Raw genomic sequence first — 14,275 nt, forward strand, 5'->3', positions numbered from 1 at the left:
GTTAAATTGAAAAGTTTTACTGATGAAACCAACTATACTAACTATACAACTAACCCTAACCCTATACAGGGGAACAGCTCATTTACTACCTGAAGTGTGCAGCTGTCATAAAAAATCTGATCTGGAAGCACTTTTCCAGTACATCACATTTCCCATGAAGCCATACAAGACCACAGTAATAAATGTGAATCAAGTAACACTTGTCTAATTGTAAATGTACTTGTTTGCTATATATATATATATATATATATATCAATCTTAATTACACATAAAACAGGCACACAACCAGTAAACCGTTAAAATACAGTACAAAAGTGTACTTTAATTGTATAAGTTGCATTATGTCGAGCACAAAAAAATGTGTCCTTTCAAGCAAACATTACAACATATTCAACAAGTTTGAGATATTGTTTTTCTTATATATTTTTTATACTCAAAAGCATTTTGAATACTCACTGAATAAAGTAAAATGTTACATTATTTAGACCTGAATCTGTGTAGAGAGAAACAAAACAAGCAAATAAAAAGTCAGCCACGGTTGTTGATAAAGAACTGATAGTGGAGTTTCAAAATCCCTGGCCATGTCTTGTCCCAGGGCTCAGAGGGCACTCAGAGGACAAGCCATATCATGTCAGTCAGTGGGATGCCGTTACTTTTTCACCACTGTCTCCAAGTAGCCTATGAATCTCCTCAAGTTGACTTTGATGTTGTCTAGAACACACAGCTGTTCTGGGGTGTACTTCCCCTTCCCCTCTTTACGAATCTGTGAGGGAGGAGCCAAGGTAGAAATCAAACACACGGTTCAATTTAGTCTGTACATTCAAAAGAATTATGTCCTAGAATGTTCCGCCACTCTGTACCTTAGCCTTGAAGACAGGTTGAAGTGCCTTTAAGGCAGGCAGTAAGAGGATGTTTTTAGCTGCGGTCTCTGCCTCCTCTCCATCCGCAAAAACATCAAACAGGGCATCCAGGGCCTCACCACACACCACCAAGTTGGGGTCCTTAGACGCTACTTGGAGTAAGGCACTGCCAATCATCTAAATTGAGAAGAGATATGAAGACATTCTGTTGAATTACTATTCATAGTACACTGGAATACTGGAACAGTTCAAAGGGAGGGTACCTGGAGGTTGTCTGCAGTGCCCTTCTCTTTGGCAAGTGTACTGCCTGTGATGCCCAGGATTGCCAGGGCATTGACCCTCACACTGACCACATCACATCGGTTCGCAGCCTCACTCAGGCTCATCAACTGCTGGGGGCTCATACACTGGGATACAAAAACACACCAACACAAAACACCGTCATCTAAAACATTAACTGACGTGAGGCAGTGCTGAGGTGCAGGCTAAGCTGATAGCTGGATGGTCTAGACAGGTTAATCTGGCTTGAGGGAGAAAACTGCCGGCTGCCTCCCACATCTCACCTGTGGGATGTTTTTAGAGGCTATCATCTGTAACAGCGACCGCATGGCACTGGTGACAGCCTCCAGAAACTCCTCCTCCTTTGGGATGGCTAAAAAGTCAAATCATTAAACAAACTTTAATATCAAAATACAATCGTTTTTCATTAGCATGTGATATGAGGATCTGACCTGCAGAGCTGAACACTAGTGAGGACAGGTGTTGGGCAACAGCCTGGAGGGCAGCTGCACCCCCCAGGGACTCAACATCCATGGTAGACAGGATGTTGTGTAGGCAGGTCAGAGCCCGGTACTGTACCCTCTGCATTCTGGTAACAGATAAGACTTGGGTCAACTGCAGTAGACGCATCATTCAGTTCTCCTATTCTAGTGGCAAACCTCTCAGACTGAAGTATTTTTTGGTTTTACAGGACGCATCATCTTAACTTAGGCGAGTGAGTTACTTTTTAATCAGGCATTTCCACATGGGATCCTGAGAACACACATCCATTGCTTCGCTGCTGGGGAACTGGGTCTTCTTGAGAATCTTAAGTTTTGAATAGAGATAGAAATCATGTCAAACACGCTCTCCAGTTTAGCAGTTTATATGATGTGTATATGTGTAATGCAGCCACTCTGTGTTTGTGTGTGTGTATATCAAGCCAGCCATGCCTTCTTTGGGATGCTGTAGTTGATGAGTGCTCCGTAAACCTCCGCTGACAGACACAGAGGGGACAGCAGACTGGAGATTCCGTCTGCAGAGCCGTCAGGACACATCTCACTCTCGTCGCTGCTTGACATCTCCTCCCACTCGTCGTCTGACGGCTCTTTAAACACACACACACACACACTGCTGAGGGGGCTATGCTGGTGGCGAGTCAACACAACAGCAAGCTTCCATAAAATCAATGGAAAGCTATTCTTTAATCTTTCACATAAATCTACTTTTTTCACTCAAGGTCATAGATTCAAACCCTGGGACGAGAGAGCCCATGATCTATGAGGAGGCTAACAGCTGTGTCACAGACACTAATGGCGATGGAAAGTGCCTAGGGGGTCAGCACCGCTGCCATGCCTAGAGCCTGCACTCCCCTCACCATCAGAGCAGCACATGTTGACGATGATCTCCAAGGACGTCTGCTGGGCTGTCAGCAAGGCAGTCGCCTCCCTCAGCTCCTCCTTCCCCCGCTGGACAGGGAGACAGTGAGACAGTCATGAGATTTATCAACAGTTCTGCACACACTCACTGGTACCAATAACCAGTTTGAGACCAGATGCCTCCCGTGTCTGATACTGTACGCTGGAAATATGTAATTATACAAATGTACGTCTAGATCTACAGTTTACAGATCTGTTACCAGTAGCATAATCAAGGATTACATAAAGAAAAAAACATTATGGCATACTTGTAATAGAAGAGGGTATAGTCAGTGTTATGATTAGTATGCAGTTGCAACTTCACTACCCTTAGGCAGATCTCAAAAAGAGCGGGGAGCTACCCCTATCTGGCCATTCATCCACTACTGTCATCCACAATTAGAGGGCCTCTCCCAGTGTGTGGGCTGAAGGGGACGGCAGTGTCTCGCCAGGGTCACAGCAAGGGAGCTGCAGAGTAATGATGGGGACTCTGCCATGTCCTAGGCTGAACCCTGCTGTGTGACAGTCCCCGCCGATCCAGCCGGCAGAGAGCCTCTGCCCTGGGGATTAGGACACGGCTGCCTGCACAGACACAGTCTGACCCCATCTTTCCCCCGCTTCCACATGACTCACTGTCTCTCTCGGAACTTAGACACAGGGAAAGGATGGGGGAGTACATATAGTCCGACTCAGCATCCTACAATGTACATGACAAAGAGCAACTTATCTAGAGCATGTAAACATCAGCTAGGAATCTCAGACTCATCAATACTAAGTGTAAAAACGTACAGGCAAGAGGTCAGAGAAGTCACTGTCTATCTTGGTCGCCTTGCCGTTCCTTCGTAGTCCATCTTCCTCCTCCTCGGCGTCCTCCATTTCCTCCACCACCACGTCCCTCGCTCCCTGCTCCTCCGCGTTGGCTGTTGGGGAGGCGGTGGCGCGGCGGGTGGTCTCAGCCTGGTGGAGCTCGGGGATGAGCGTGCCGGCGTCCAGCTCCAGGCTCTGGGAGAGGGTGGCCACCAGGGCGCTGAGTGTCTGGGCTTGGCGGGCCAGGGGAAGGCTGCTCTTCATGTTCCACACTGACCCTGGTGGTGGAAAGCAAAACGTCTCTAAAGGAAAGGGCGGACATTCTGACAGCTCTCCTGACCCGCTCTCAAACTGCATGTCATCATTGAGAACTTTAATAGATAATCTTCGAGGACAATGTGTAACCATTCTAGGATGAAGCCCAGCACAAAGCACAGTGAGGTTTGGAGGCATACCTGCAGCAAGGGTCCTTAGCAGTGTGTGGGCCATGCCTGGCTGTGTTGACAGCAGCACGCTATCCAGAGCCACAAACACTGCAGTGTTCATGCTGCACAGCAGCTCCTGGTTGTCCTCAGTCACCGTGTGTAAACAGTGAGCTGTGAACACAAAAAAACACACACAAACACAGTCAGAGAGGATCCCAGTCCAGAATGAATAATGACTAATATTGATATTGGGCTTCCTAATGAGTCTTACCAGCTGACAGAGCCAGTTCCACATTGTGTGGGTGTTGCTCCAGACACTGGAGGATCACATCCAGTAGTCCTGCTTTGTTGAACAAAGACAGAGCCTGGCTACTGCTCTCACTAACAGGGTGATACAACACAAAAGTCAAATGTGAAACATACACCAACAGGGGCCATCCATTTGCAGTTCTCAAACAGGTGGTTGTTTACTGTCTAATAGAGTTAACAACCACTTTTCCATCTTTAAATCACTAGTGATGTGGCTACAGTAGTGCAGATACAATAAGGGCCTTTAGAAATCCAAGCTCACCATAGATTCCACAGCAAGTTAACCGCTTCATTGGCTACATCTTCTGCTTTGTTTTTCTTCTCTTTCAACGAGAGGGCGGAGTTGGTCTCGAACCCAGTGCAACACTGTAGAGAAAACAAAACTATCAAAACACAGCTCGACCATTGTTTTAATCACCCCTACAATGGCTCAAATGTGTTTCCAAGGCGAGTTAACCTCGAGGCATTGAGAATGTAGGGCAGTATTGGCCTGAATGATACAGACCTGAATGTTACAGCCCCTTTGTCACTGGTCACTCAGACACTCGTCTGGGACAGTCATTGATTTGCACAAAAGGGACTGTAATGTTAAAATGACGATCACACTCTAATGACACACCTCTGGAGAGGTTGTCTCAACAGTTGAAGACGAAGGTGAACCGAGGAAGACTGAAATTATTCAAATTTGTGTTTATGTAAATATAGTTCTAAACAGCTTTTAATGTCATGTTTGATATGATTTTGTTTCTTATTTTATGTATTACATTCTAGTAATATTGTTTATGTTGTAACATGTATATTTACAGGGTTTACAGAGTTTGTGCTTGCAGTACTCCAACATGTGTTTACATATTCCCTTGTCTTGCAAAGGCATCACACGGTCTACTGGAGCCTTGAGTAAAGATGAGTGATGGTCCAATTAGAATTTGTATGCGTTAGATCATTGGTTCCCAACGCTGGTCCTCAGGGCACCCTGTCCTGCCTGTTTGAGATGTTTCCCTGCTCCAACACACCTGATTCAAATGAATGGTCATAAGCAGGCTTCTGCAGAGCTGGATAACGACCCATTCATTTGAATGCATGCAGGACAGGGTGCCCTGAGGACCAGGGTTGGCAACCACTGCGTTAGACAACCTTTCTTTCATATCGCCGGTGTCCCTGCTGGTGTATATATGGAGAAGATTTACCAATCACTTTTGAGTTTTGTTTACTATACGAGCTCCGGTGCGTTAGGAGCCTAGTTTCATTGTGAATACCTTCGTTAACGATTGCTCCGAAGGTATGTTTTGTATTTGATTATGTTTCATTATTGTTGTATTGATTATCTTACTATTTAGATAATAAACTATCATTTTAAGTTACTGGTTCTCCTTGTACGTATCTATCACACGAAGGCAGTGATCTAGTTAGGTTGATACGGCTAATACTGGTTATAGACATACACTTTCGAAGTAGGTTTTAAATTAAGGCCTCTGAGTCACATACAGTAGGACTTTCCATGCTCCGAAGTATTACCGTAGGCTCTGGGGGTCGGTTTGCATACTGTGTTGGTGGTTAAATCCATATCATTAGTCGAGATAAACGGCTGATTTGTGAGTATACATACTTTAAGGTCATTGCCCTGATCAAGCAGATGATTTTTACCTATGTCTGAGTTTCATGTCATTAACTGTCGTTTAGCGCTCAAGTACTTGCACATTTCTAAATTGGAGTCAGATATTAACAAGTCAATGTCACCGTTATCTAACCAAATTGTTTCACAGGCGGGAACAAACACAAACGTCCCTGGCCGTGAAAAGAATCTTCCCTTTTATGTCATTCATAAAATCCTTGGCATATAAAACCTTGGAGTACATTCACTGCTTTGCAAACACGCCTTTATACTAAATAGGATTAACACCAGCAAACCTGTTAAAGAAAGCAACTCACATCTCGGAGCAGCACTGTCAGAGGAGTCATTATGTCCTGTTTTACCATGTCTTCACACACCTCATGTCCCCCACATGCACTCAGGTTCCTGTCAAAACAGAAGCACATATACTATTCGGTGAGAGGATTATCAGTGTCACAATTGTATGAACAACGGTGAAGGTTGCTTGATTAGGAAAAAATCTGTTTAAACCCAGAGGAATCCATCTTACACTTTGCACAACTTAAGTTGACTTGGCAACATTGTAAAGCATAACGTATATGTGTCTGTAAGTGGTTTATCTAAGAAGTTACAACAATATATTGATTTAACTAGTCAAACAATATCCTACTGATCTATATGCAGTACCTATCCTACATCTATGAGGTTTCATTACTTCACTCAAGATCATCCACCTTAGATGTTAGGGGTAAGCAATACTCTAGATTTACCTGAGCGCCCCTGTGGCGGTCTCCCTGACAGCCAGGCTGGGGTCCAAGACCAGGGGCCCCAGGCGCCGCACAGCATCCCTCTGCAGGAACCCAGGGATTGTCTGGCTCTGCTGGACTACGCGTGAAATGCTGGCACAGGCAAATTCTCTCATATCTGCACAGGGACTATGTAACTGATCACATGGACAAGTGGTGTGACTACAGCATACTCGATATCTCCAGTACACAGGCTTTAATGTAAGGACTAAAAAAAGTTCATAATGTATATTAACATTGCTGACAATAACATGGAGAACATGTATAGGGAAAGGTAGTAGTCTCCTACTTTCTCGAGCAACTCCTCGGCTGGAGAATCAGTTTCATCGTGGTCGTCTTCCACCTCCTTTACAGCGTTGGTTGGAAGACCGACAGAGTTGAACTGGGGACGCTTGAATTTATTATTTTTACTCTTACCCATTGCTGGATGCTAATAAAGTACGAATTGCCTAAATATATCTTGTTCGTGGGTGTTGACAAACGAATCCACATTACAACTCAGTCGTAGCCATGTGGAACATCGGCATCCATTCGTTCACTGCCGTAAAACGGTGATCACAAAGTCGCAAAGCAAATGTCTGCCGTGTTAACAAGCTACGTCGTAAAAAAGGTCTGACTCAAAACCACAATATGCAGCTAAATACTGTAAATCGGGCCTGGAATTAAGTATTTTCCATTTCGCTTGTGTTAAACAATGTCGTAAAACTGCATACATATTCTACATTTCTTAGTTCGTTGTCATATACCAGGAAGAAGTGCTTTGGGAACAAATAAGGATAATAACCATAAACTGTCATAAAGTATTGGGTAACACATATACAAGGTAGCTGGTACAAAGTTTGAAAACTTTGCTCTGATGAAATTCCCCTTAGCACATATTACTGGAGTTAAGAATTCACAATGTATATACTCTATTTAAAGCAAAAACTCCCAAGATCACATGGTTATCTGTAACAACATCTTGACATTTAGGTATTTATTATGTATATAACAAGATAGTTTGAAAATAGAAACATTTATCTAAAACAAATGCACATTGTTATAAATCAACACATGGAAGCAGAAGCAGCTGTGCAAGGTGACAGTAACACCAAAATGCGGATCAAAGGCATTTCCCAGTCATTTCTTCATTACTTCAGATGAGCTTCCATTTCAGCATCAGTGCTTCCTCTCTCAGCTTTCTTCTATGTCAGGTTGTTTTAGGATTTTGGAAACTGTGTCGTCCAGAGACAATCAACATAGTGATTAAAAGAACACATAATTCCCCACCCTCCTTCCCAAGAGTTTTTTGTTATTGGATGTTTGGTCGAGGTTTGAGAATAAGTTTTCCCGTCTGTAAAATATAAAAGAAAAAAGACACAAACATGACTAGTCTGCACAGGACCCTTCTCACAATACTACATTTACATACACAGAATAGTTGGGTCAATTTCACTTACATCGTCACAGGACATGTTGTATTCTGCTAAAACCGTCCGACAACGAGCTGCAATACTGATGCAGGGCCAGTGAAGGATCTGATTGGTCAAAGGGTGAGTGACGAGTCTTTAAACATGTAGCCTGCTGATGATAGGAGTGAAAACATTTAACCCAGTACAAGAAAGGATACATTGATGGGGCAACAACCCGTTTGTGTATTCCAGCAAAGAACAGAGCAATTAGAGTGATGCAACTGATTGTAAAGAAGGGATGATTCCACAGCGACGAAAAAAAAGACACCTGCAAACAACGAGGTAGAAGGACCATTTGTTTAGATAACTATGACAATGTTCTCTCTCAATTACTAATTTGTTTTGTTTAAGTTTTTTTCACTGACCTTTTGTGTGTCAGGGTCTATCAACCAGTTCCACGCTCCGGTAGCCGTACAGACAGAAACCACTATCAGAATCACTAAAACAAATGGAGATTGTATGAAATCCAAGCCTTGTGTATAGCTAGGTAGACATATCTCTATTAGAATCACAGAGATATCCAAAGATACTTACTTCGCCACCGACCAGTTGCAGGCTGCAAACAAGACACGTACTCTGTCAGTCTTCTCTCAAAGGCTTTTAGATCTGCAAGAACAACAGCATGTTAGTGCAAACAAATTGTCATCTTCAATCGTGCATAAGTACATAAATAGTGTTGAGCACAGCAAATGCTCTGTTGGTTAAACATCTCAAACACACTCACATAACGAGTGAATGAAAATCACAATATTGAAAAGGGAGATGCATCTTGACAGACAAGTGCTAAAGCTTGCTATGAGCATCGACAGGCAAATACATGGTCAATCCAGGTACTTGACACCAACTTGGTTTCACGGATGGATGAAACTAGTACCTAACTAGATCGGATAATAAGTTGCTAAAATTGTCAGTCTGACAAGCTACCTAGAAAGCAAATAGAAGATACAGCCCAAGTTAAACATATTGATATACAGCTATCTATCTAATTGAGATTAGATTTGTTCGCGCATTAGCAGCTAGTAGTAGCTAGCTAGTAGCTTGTTAGCAGCACGGAATCATCTGGCTGACTAACCAGGTCGCCCAGCTCGATTTATTACTCCCAGCAGGACACTTCAATGTATGGTTATGTATGAAAATCAAGAATGCTTAAAATATCAATCATATGCAACAATGCAACGGAATTATCTTCCTGTCCAGGAAATAGTCTGAGCCCAACCTCGCACGCTAGCGACTGAAAAATGTTAGTCTAATTCACTTCAACAACGCTCTTTACCATCCAGTACACAGCAAATTGTAATAATGATATTCAATAAAAGTAACGTGTAATTTCTGGTAAGTAAATTAGTTTGCTTGCCATGTTGACTACCTTCGGCCTGTTCCAAGGAATTCATTGCTCACTACCCGGCTCCTGGTGTTTGTGCTCAGTTCTCCTCGGGCCATAGGACTTATACGCAAACCAACGTGCATTGGACGTTTCATATAACTGCAAAGTCATTGGTTGAAATCAGACAGACGTTATGAAAGTCAGTACATTTTCATCTGACTGCAGGGATATTGCCTTTTCATCATAGTTTATTTAACACACTGTTTTAACAAATGTTATCAATGGTATTTTGAAGTATGCAATCAATAGAGTAAATTGATGATGATCATGAAATGTGCCTCCATAGACTTCCTCCAGCTCTGAGGGCTCTCATTAGCTCCGAATAGGTTTTTAGGGGAATTGAGTTTGTAAATGAAAAAATACTTCTAACTTTAATAGCCTAATGGTTTTCAAATAAAATACTGAGTGACAATAAAGTGATGATTTTATTCATGTTTTGAATGGAAACAATAATTCAGATTTATTTCAAAAATTCAAATTCATTATTTATGAGGACATGGATCATTTTAACTGTCAGAGAGGCTTTAATCAGCAAACACAACATACATTTGCTAGCATAGAGCTGATTTGACTTTCGACGCTACAGAAAACTTTAGGCCGTTTCAGCGAGGATATGAGTACATTTGTTTCTGTGCTTAGAAAGTGTATGCGGCTTTGTTGTTTAAAGGCACCAGCTTGTTCACCAAAACCACATTAAACTTTTCTTTCAAAACATCTTCCACTTTATCTTCAGGTATATCTTTCATATCCACAATATCCACACCTTCCTGGTAGTTAAAGGTGAATTCACTGAGGGTACAGCCAACAAGCACTCTGAATCCCGTGGCAGTTTGCAGTGAGCAGATGGACTTGTTGGTGAACATAGAATTTGGATCGGTCTGCAGGCAGTGAGTTGTTTTCAAGAAATGATCGACTCCTTTGGGAACTAAAGTAAAGCAGTAGAGCCTCTTTGTTTGGCTCTTGTTCAACAAACTTGAGTTGGCAAAGTTTTCATCAAGAACCAAGGGCTTTCGACCTGTCTTCTCCAAAATCCAGATGTCTCCTTCTTCTATGAGGCGGAAGACACCAGGGGGCTGTGTTTGGTCCCTTCCAGAGACCAGTTCAAGGGGATACCATATTTGGCCAGATACTCCATAGCTGACATCTGCAATGTATGCAGTTCCATCAATGTAAATCTTGTTGATGAGATGGGTGTCTGTCGGGTTGAATTCATTTTTAATGGTGTTAAAGACTCTCGAGCCAAGAATTATGGGATTGTAGCCTAACTCCTTCAGCACCCAGGAAAAGAGGAGGTTATTCTCACAACACCAACCTCCACGTTTGCTTTTGACAAGCTTATTGAATATGAGCTCAAGATCCATAGTGATTTTTTCACCACAGTGAATGCTTAGGTTTTCAAATGGTATTGACATAACATGCTGCTTGTGGATCATTGTAAGTGTTACAAGATCTGGTTTGTCAAATGGACCATGAAACCCAATCTTCTTAAAGTACTCCTCCAAATTCATGTTGTTCTACAGGTAAAATACATAGTACTGGGAATTAAACCAAAGCAATATGAAATAGTAAATTTACAATGTTGTAGTCAAATCCACAAAAAGAATATTTGGTGATTTTACATTTACATTGGAAGAACATTAAGCAATTATGAACATTGATTTCCATGCAGGCAGGCTCTATCCTGTAAATCACAAATCTATCGAGTATTAGTGAAACTTGCTATTAGTATCACTAATGCATATTTAAGTGACTCAGCAAAACGACCATACTGCTGAATATCAATTTCACTTACTTTTGAGCAAAGAATGATAATAGTCTACTGAGTTCTCTAAAGCACTGGCAAGTTTGTTTTAAGACAAAAGCAGACGTTTGCTTGAGAAACAAAAAGTCCTGTCCACGGCAAAAATTTTTACCCTTTTCCCAGAAGTTAACTCTCATGCAGTGTATAGATTCTAAAGCAACGGATCGGTGTATGAATAATTCGTTACACTCATCATTTGCTTTTACATCAGTGTAGGAGGAGCAAAAGTGCATTCAACTTGTGGGACAATGGTGCAGCTCAATCTCTGAACCGTTCTTTTATGGCTATTATACAGTGAAGTAATTGTCAACCAAAAAATATATTATGTAACAATAGTAAATCATTGTCCCAGCATGAGCAAGGTTACGTTATTGTAACGATAGCCACATAAACTTAACATAATGTTATATTCGATATTCACCTCAAACGTGATACTCTGTAATCGCTAAACAAAATACCACTGTTATTGAAACATAAACTACAGTATAGATTTACGCACCAATTATTCTAAAGGGCGGCCCCTTACTATCCGCGCCACTGAGGGAGGGAATTTTATAAGTAGTGCTTTTACGTTGGCATGTCCTTATGGCAATCACAGGCGTAAGAAATTGCACGTAACTTGAACCAAGAATTCACTTGGTTTACCATCAGCTCCTCCCATGGATGTCGCGTTTTGTAACTGAAATGTATGCTGTGTCCACGTAATTATTAGGCTATTTAGGTTGTTGATAGAAACCGGGCAAGTAAAAGGTTAGTAACATCACCGGATTAAGCAGACATTTAAACTAGACGAGAACTTGCGCAATGGTCAATAGGGTGACGTGAATGCTGCCAATCGTGGTATATCATCTCTTATCTGTCTTGTCGTTCATTTACATTGTATGAGACATTCCATTAGGCCTACTGAAATGTGACACAGTTCGACACGTTATTGCAGTCGTGGAGAGGTACACTTTGACACACGTGTGTAGCCTACCGTCCCATTTGGTTTCTTCTAAGAATGGCATACTACTCGCTGTAATTTGTAAGCCTATTGCGGACAGCAAACACACATCTACTTAGTTTCTTTAGAGAGAAATATTTGTTCGTTCTAGGTCAGACAGTCAGCTCCGAGAAATGGGAACTTCACGTGCGGACACCTATTTGATAACCGGTGGGAGTGGATACTTTGGTTACCGGTGAGCCTAAATGATTTAATAACACAATTACTACTAATTGTTATATTTAGTTTATTTTAAAACCCTTATAAAATTTCAGTTGTGGGGAGCCAACAACTTCTGAATGTGGTTATATCAGTTGAGTGCCACTAGGTGGAGTTATTGCACCAGATGAAAGTGCATTCACCAATGCCTAATCATCTATATTTTTACTGCCAGAATGCCTTCTTTCATATTACAACTGTACGTCTTACTCTCCACAGACTGGCCTGTTCACTACTACAAAGGGGGGCTAAAATCCTTCTGTTTGACATGAGTCCACCAAGCCAAGAGTTGACTGAAGGCATCACCTTCCTAAAGGGGGATGTCCGTGAATATGTGCAGGTAGTGGAGGCTGTTACTGGCATCGACTGCGTTTTCCACATTGCCTCCTACGGCATGTCAGGAAGGGAGCAGCTGAACCGCCGTCTAATTGAGGAGGTGAACGTCCAGGGAACAGAGCACATCCTCAGGGCGTGTGTGGAGAGAGGAGTGCCAAGGCTGGTCTACACCAGCACCTTCAATGTGGTCTTTGGAGGCCAAGTCATTGAGGGTGGGGATGAGACCCTCCCCTACCTTCCTCTCCACCTCCACCCTGACCACTACTCCAGAACCAAGTCCATAGCTGAGATGGCTGTGATGGCTGCTAACGGGACAGCTCTGGAGGATGGAAGTGGGGTGCTGCGGACCTGTGCCCTGCGCCCAGCAGGTATATATGGGCCAGGAGAGCAGAGGCACCTGCCGAGGATAGTTGGCTACATAGAGGCTGGGATATTCAGGTTTGTGTATGGGAAGCCCAGCAGTCGCGTGGAGTTTGTCCATGTAGACAATCTTGTGTCTGCACACATGCTGGCAGCGGAAGCTCTTTCTTCGGACCATCAACACCGCTCTGCTGGCCAAGCGTACTTTATCTCAGATGGCAGGCCTGTCAACAACTTTGAGTTCTTTAGGCCTCTAGTGGAGGGCTTGGGTTACTCTTTCCCAACACTGCGTTTGCCTGTCTCTCTCATTTACTTCTTTGCGTTTCTCACAGAGATGATTCACCATCTAATTGGCCCGATCTACAACTTCCAGCCGCTGCTCACACGCACAGAGGTGTACAAGACTGGGGTGACACACTACTTCAGTATGGCAAAGGCCAAGGCAGAACTAGGTTACGAGCCCCGGGAGTTTAACCTGGATGAGGTTGTGCAGTGGTTCAGAAGCAGAGGTCATGGCAAAAAACCCATCTCACCCCTCAAAAGACTGATGGTCGATATATTCCTGGTGGCTGCCTTTGTAGCTGTAGTTCTCTCATACCTGCCAGTGGTTGGTAGCTTGTCTGTAGTGTCCGGATCTCAGTAATATTTTGCACCATTTCAGTTATCTATAATGGTAACATGTTACTACCTTCACATTTTCATCAGATCAAAATAAAAAAATTCTGTCATGGTCTAATTTGTATTCTGATGAGATGTGTTCTTTTAATCACTGTTTTAGATTGTAAATGAAAAAATACTCTTAAGAAAAACCCATTAACAATTTGTATTAAGAACATCCATATGACACCAAACACATTACTTATTGAATTTGAACATTTTAGACACACAATGACCTTTGGGCAAGTGTTTTTTAAAGCCAAAACAGAATGTTTACTCTCATTTTGTACCTACTTGTTCCACTAGCCCACAAGAACGCACACAAATACAAGGATTTACAAAAGGTTTCTTGAACCATGGTTATATGTTATAAAGAAAGGCTTTTTTACTATTTGTTTTTGCCTTAATTTCTAAACATTTTATTTGAAATTTAACAAAAAATTTAACAAAAAAACTTCTGTGGCTGGCAGGTGATCACAAAGAATACATCCTGCATGTCTCTTTGCCTGGTCCTTGACAGCAGTACTATGTACTGGGACTCACTTTCATTCAGTATTGTTTTCTAAATGGTGTTTGACAATAGAAGTTTTTCTAATCTAATTTTGTAGAAT

General features: G+C 42.3%; 4 protein-coding genes across 5 annotated transcripts; 1 reads left to right on the plus strand and 3 right to left on the minus strand.

The window, feature by feature from the left end:
- Nucleotides 1-277: 277 nt before the first annotated feature.
- Nucleotides 278-7,057, minus strand: heatr3 (HEAT repeat containing 3). The gene is made up of 15 exons (XM_062471376.1): nucleotides 6,764-7,057; nucleotides 6,439-6,611; nucleotides 6,007-6,094; nucleotides 4,340-4,443; nucleotides 4,040-4,149; nucleotides 3,799-3,939; nucleotides 3,326-3,621; nucleotides 2,497-2,587; nucleotides 2,072-2,226; nucleotides 1,864-1,946; nucleotides 1,592-1,728; nucleotides 1,424-1,512; nucleotides 1,124-1,267; nucleotides 861-1,037; nucleotides 278-763 (listed from the first exon to the last, which is right to left on the minus strand). The coding sequence occupies exons 1-15, from the start codon at nucleotides 6,893-6,895 to the stop codon at nucleotides 650-652; spliced, it is 2,034 nt and encodes a 677-aa protein (XP_062327360.1). The 5' UTR covers nucleotides 6,896-7,057; the 3' UTR covers nucleotides 278-649.
- Nucleotides 7,058-7,435: 378 nt separating this feature from the next.
- Nucleotides 7,436-9,391, minus strand: cnep1r1 (CTD nuclear envelope phosphatase 1 regulatory subunit 1). Of its 2 annotated transcripts, none has more exons than XM_062471378.1 (6): nucleotides 9,292-9,391; nucleotides 8,460-8,531; nucleotides 8,291-8,364; nucleotides 8,084-8,193; nucleotides 7,914-7,968; nucleotides 7,436-7,807 (listed from the first exon to the last, which is right to left on the minus strand). In XM_062471378.1, exons 1-6 carry the CDS (start codon nucleotides 9,314-9,316, stop codon nucleotides 7,766-7,768), a joined length of 378 nt encoding a protein of 125 aa, XP_062327362.1. In that variant the 5' UTR covers nucleotides 9,317-9,391; the 3' UTR covers nucleotides 7,436-7,765. The 2 variants fall into 2 exon arrangements, with proteins under 2 accessions (XP_062327362.1, XP_062327361.1); XM_062471377.1 differs by having other exon boundaries at nucleotides 9,280-9,364.
- A 422-nt stretch (nucleotides 9,392-9,813) lies between these two features.
- LOC134027978 (arylamine N-acetyltransferase, pineal gland isozyme NAT-10-like) lies at nucleotides 9,814-11,377 on the minus strand. The gene is made up of 2 exons (XM_062471258.1): nucleotides 11,102-11,377; nucleotides 9,814-10,823 (listed from the first exon to the last, which is right to left on the minus strand). Exon 2 carries the CDS (start codon nucleotides 10,815-10,817, stop codon nucleotides 9,945-9,947), a length of 873 nt encoding a protein of 290 aa, XP_062327242.1. The 5' UTR covers nucleotides 10,818-10,823; nucleotides 11,102-11,377; the 3' UTR covers nucleotides 9,814-9,944.
- A 339-nt stretch (nucleotides 11,378-11,716) lies between these two features.
- sdr42e1 (short chain dehydrogenase/reductase family 42E, member 1) lies at nucleotides 11,717-13,806 on the plus strand. Its single transcript, XM_062471875.1, has 3 exons — nucleotides 11,717-11,860; nucleotides 12,205-12,288; nucleotides 12,531-13,806. Exons 2-3 carry the CDS (start codon nucleotides 12,227-12,229, stop codon nucleotides 13,648-13,650), a joined length of 1,182 nt encoding a protein of 393 aa, XP_062327859.1. The 5' UTR covers nucleotides 11,717-11,860; nucleotides 12,205-12,226; the 3' UTR covers nucleotides 13,651-13,806.
- The last annotated feature ends 469 nt before the right edge of the window (nucleotides 13,807-14,275 follow it).

This window comes from Osmerus eperlanus, chromosome 10 (genome assembly GCF_963692335.1).
Source record: "Osmerus eperlanus chromosome 10, fOsmEpe2.1, whole genome shotgun sequence".
Taxonomy (NCBI): Eukaryota; Metazoa; Chordata; class Actinopteri; order Osmeriformes; family Osmeridae; genus Osmerus; species Osmerus eperlanus.

Coding starts and splice junctions, on each gene's coding strand:
- LOC134027978 (XM_062471258.1), bottom strand. CDS start 10,817: ATGAATTTGGAGGAGTACTTTAAGAAGATTGGGTTTCATGGTCCATTT.
- sdr42e1 (XM_062471875.1), top strand. CDS start 12,227: ATGGGAACTTCACGTGCGGACACCTATTTGATAACCGGTGGGAGTGGA. Junction 12,289..12,530: donor AGTGGATACTTTGGTTACCG/GTGAGCCTAAAT, acceptor TACTCTCCACAG/ACTGGCCTGTTCACTACTAC.
- heatr3 (XM_062471376.1), bottom strand. CDS start 6,895: ATGGGTAAGAGTAAAAATAATAAATTCAAGCGTCCCCAGTTCAACTCT. Junction 3,940..4,039: donor GGAACTGGCTCTGTCAGCTG/GTAAGACTCATT, acceptor TTGTGTTCACAG/CTCACTGTTTACACACGGTG. Junction 1,513..1,591: donor ACTAGTGTTCAGCTCTGCAG/GTCAGATCCTCA, acceptor TTGACTTTTTAG/CCATCCCAAAGGAGGAGGAG.
- cnep1r1 (XM_062471377.1), bottom strand. CDS start 9,316: ATGAATTCCTTGGAACAGGCCGAAGGTAGTCAACATG. Junction 7,969..8,083: donor CGGGTTGTTGCCCCATCAAT/GTATCCTTTCTT, acceptor GCCCTGCATCAG/TATTGCAGCTCGTTGTCGGA. Junction 7,808..7,913: donor ACAACATGTCCTGTGACGAT/GTAAGTGAAATT, acceptor TATATTTTACAG/ACGGGAAAACTTATTCTCAA.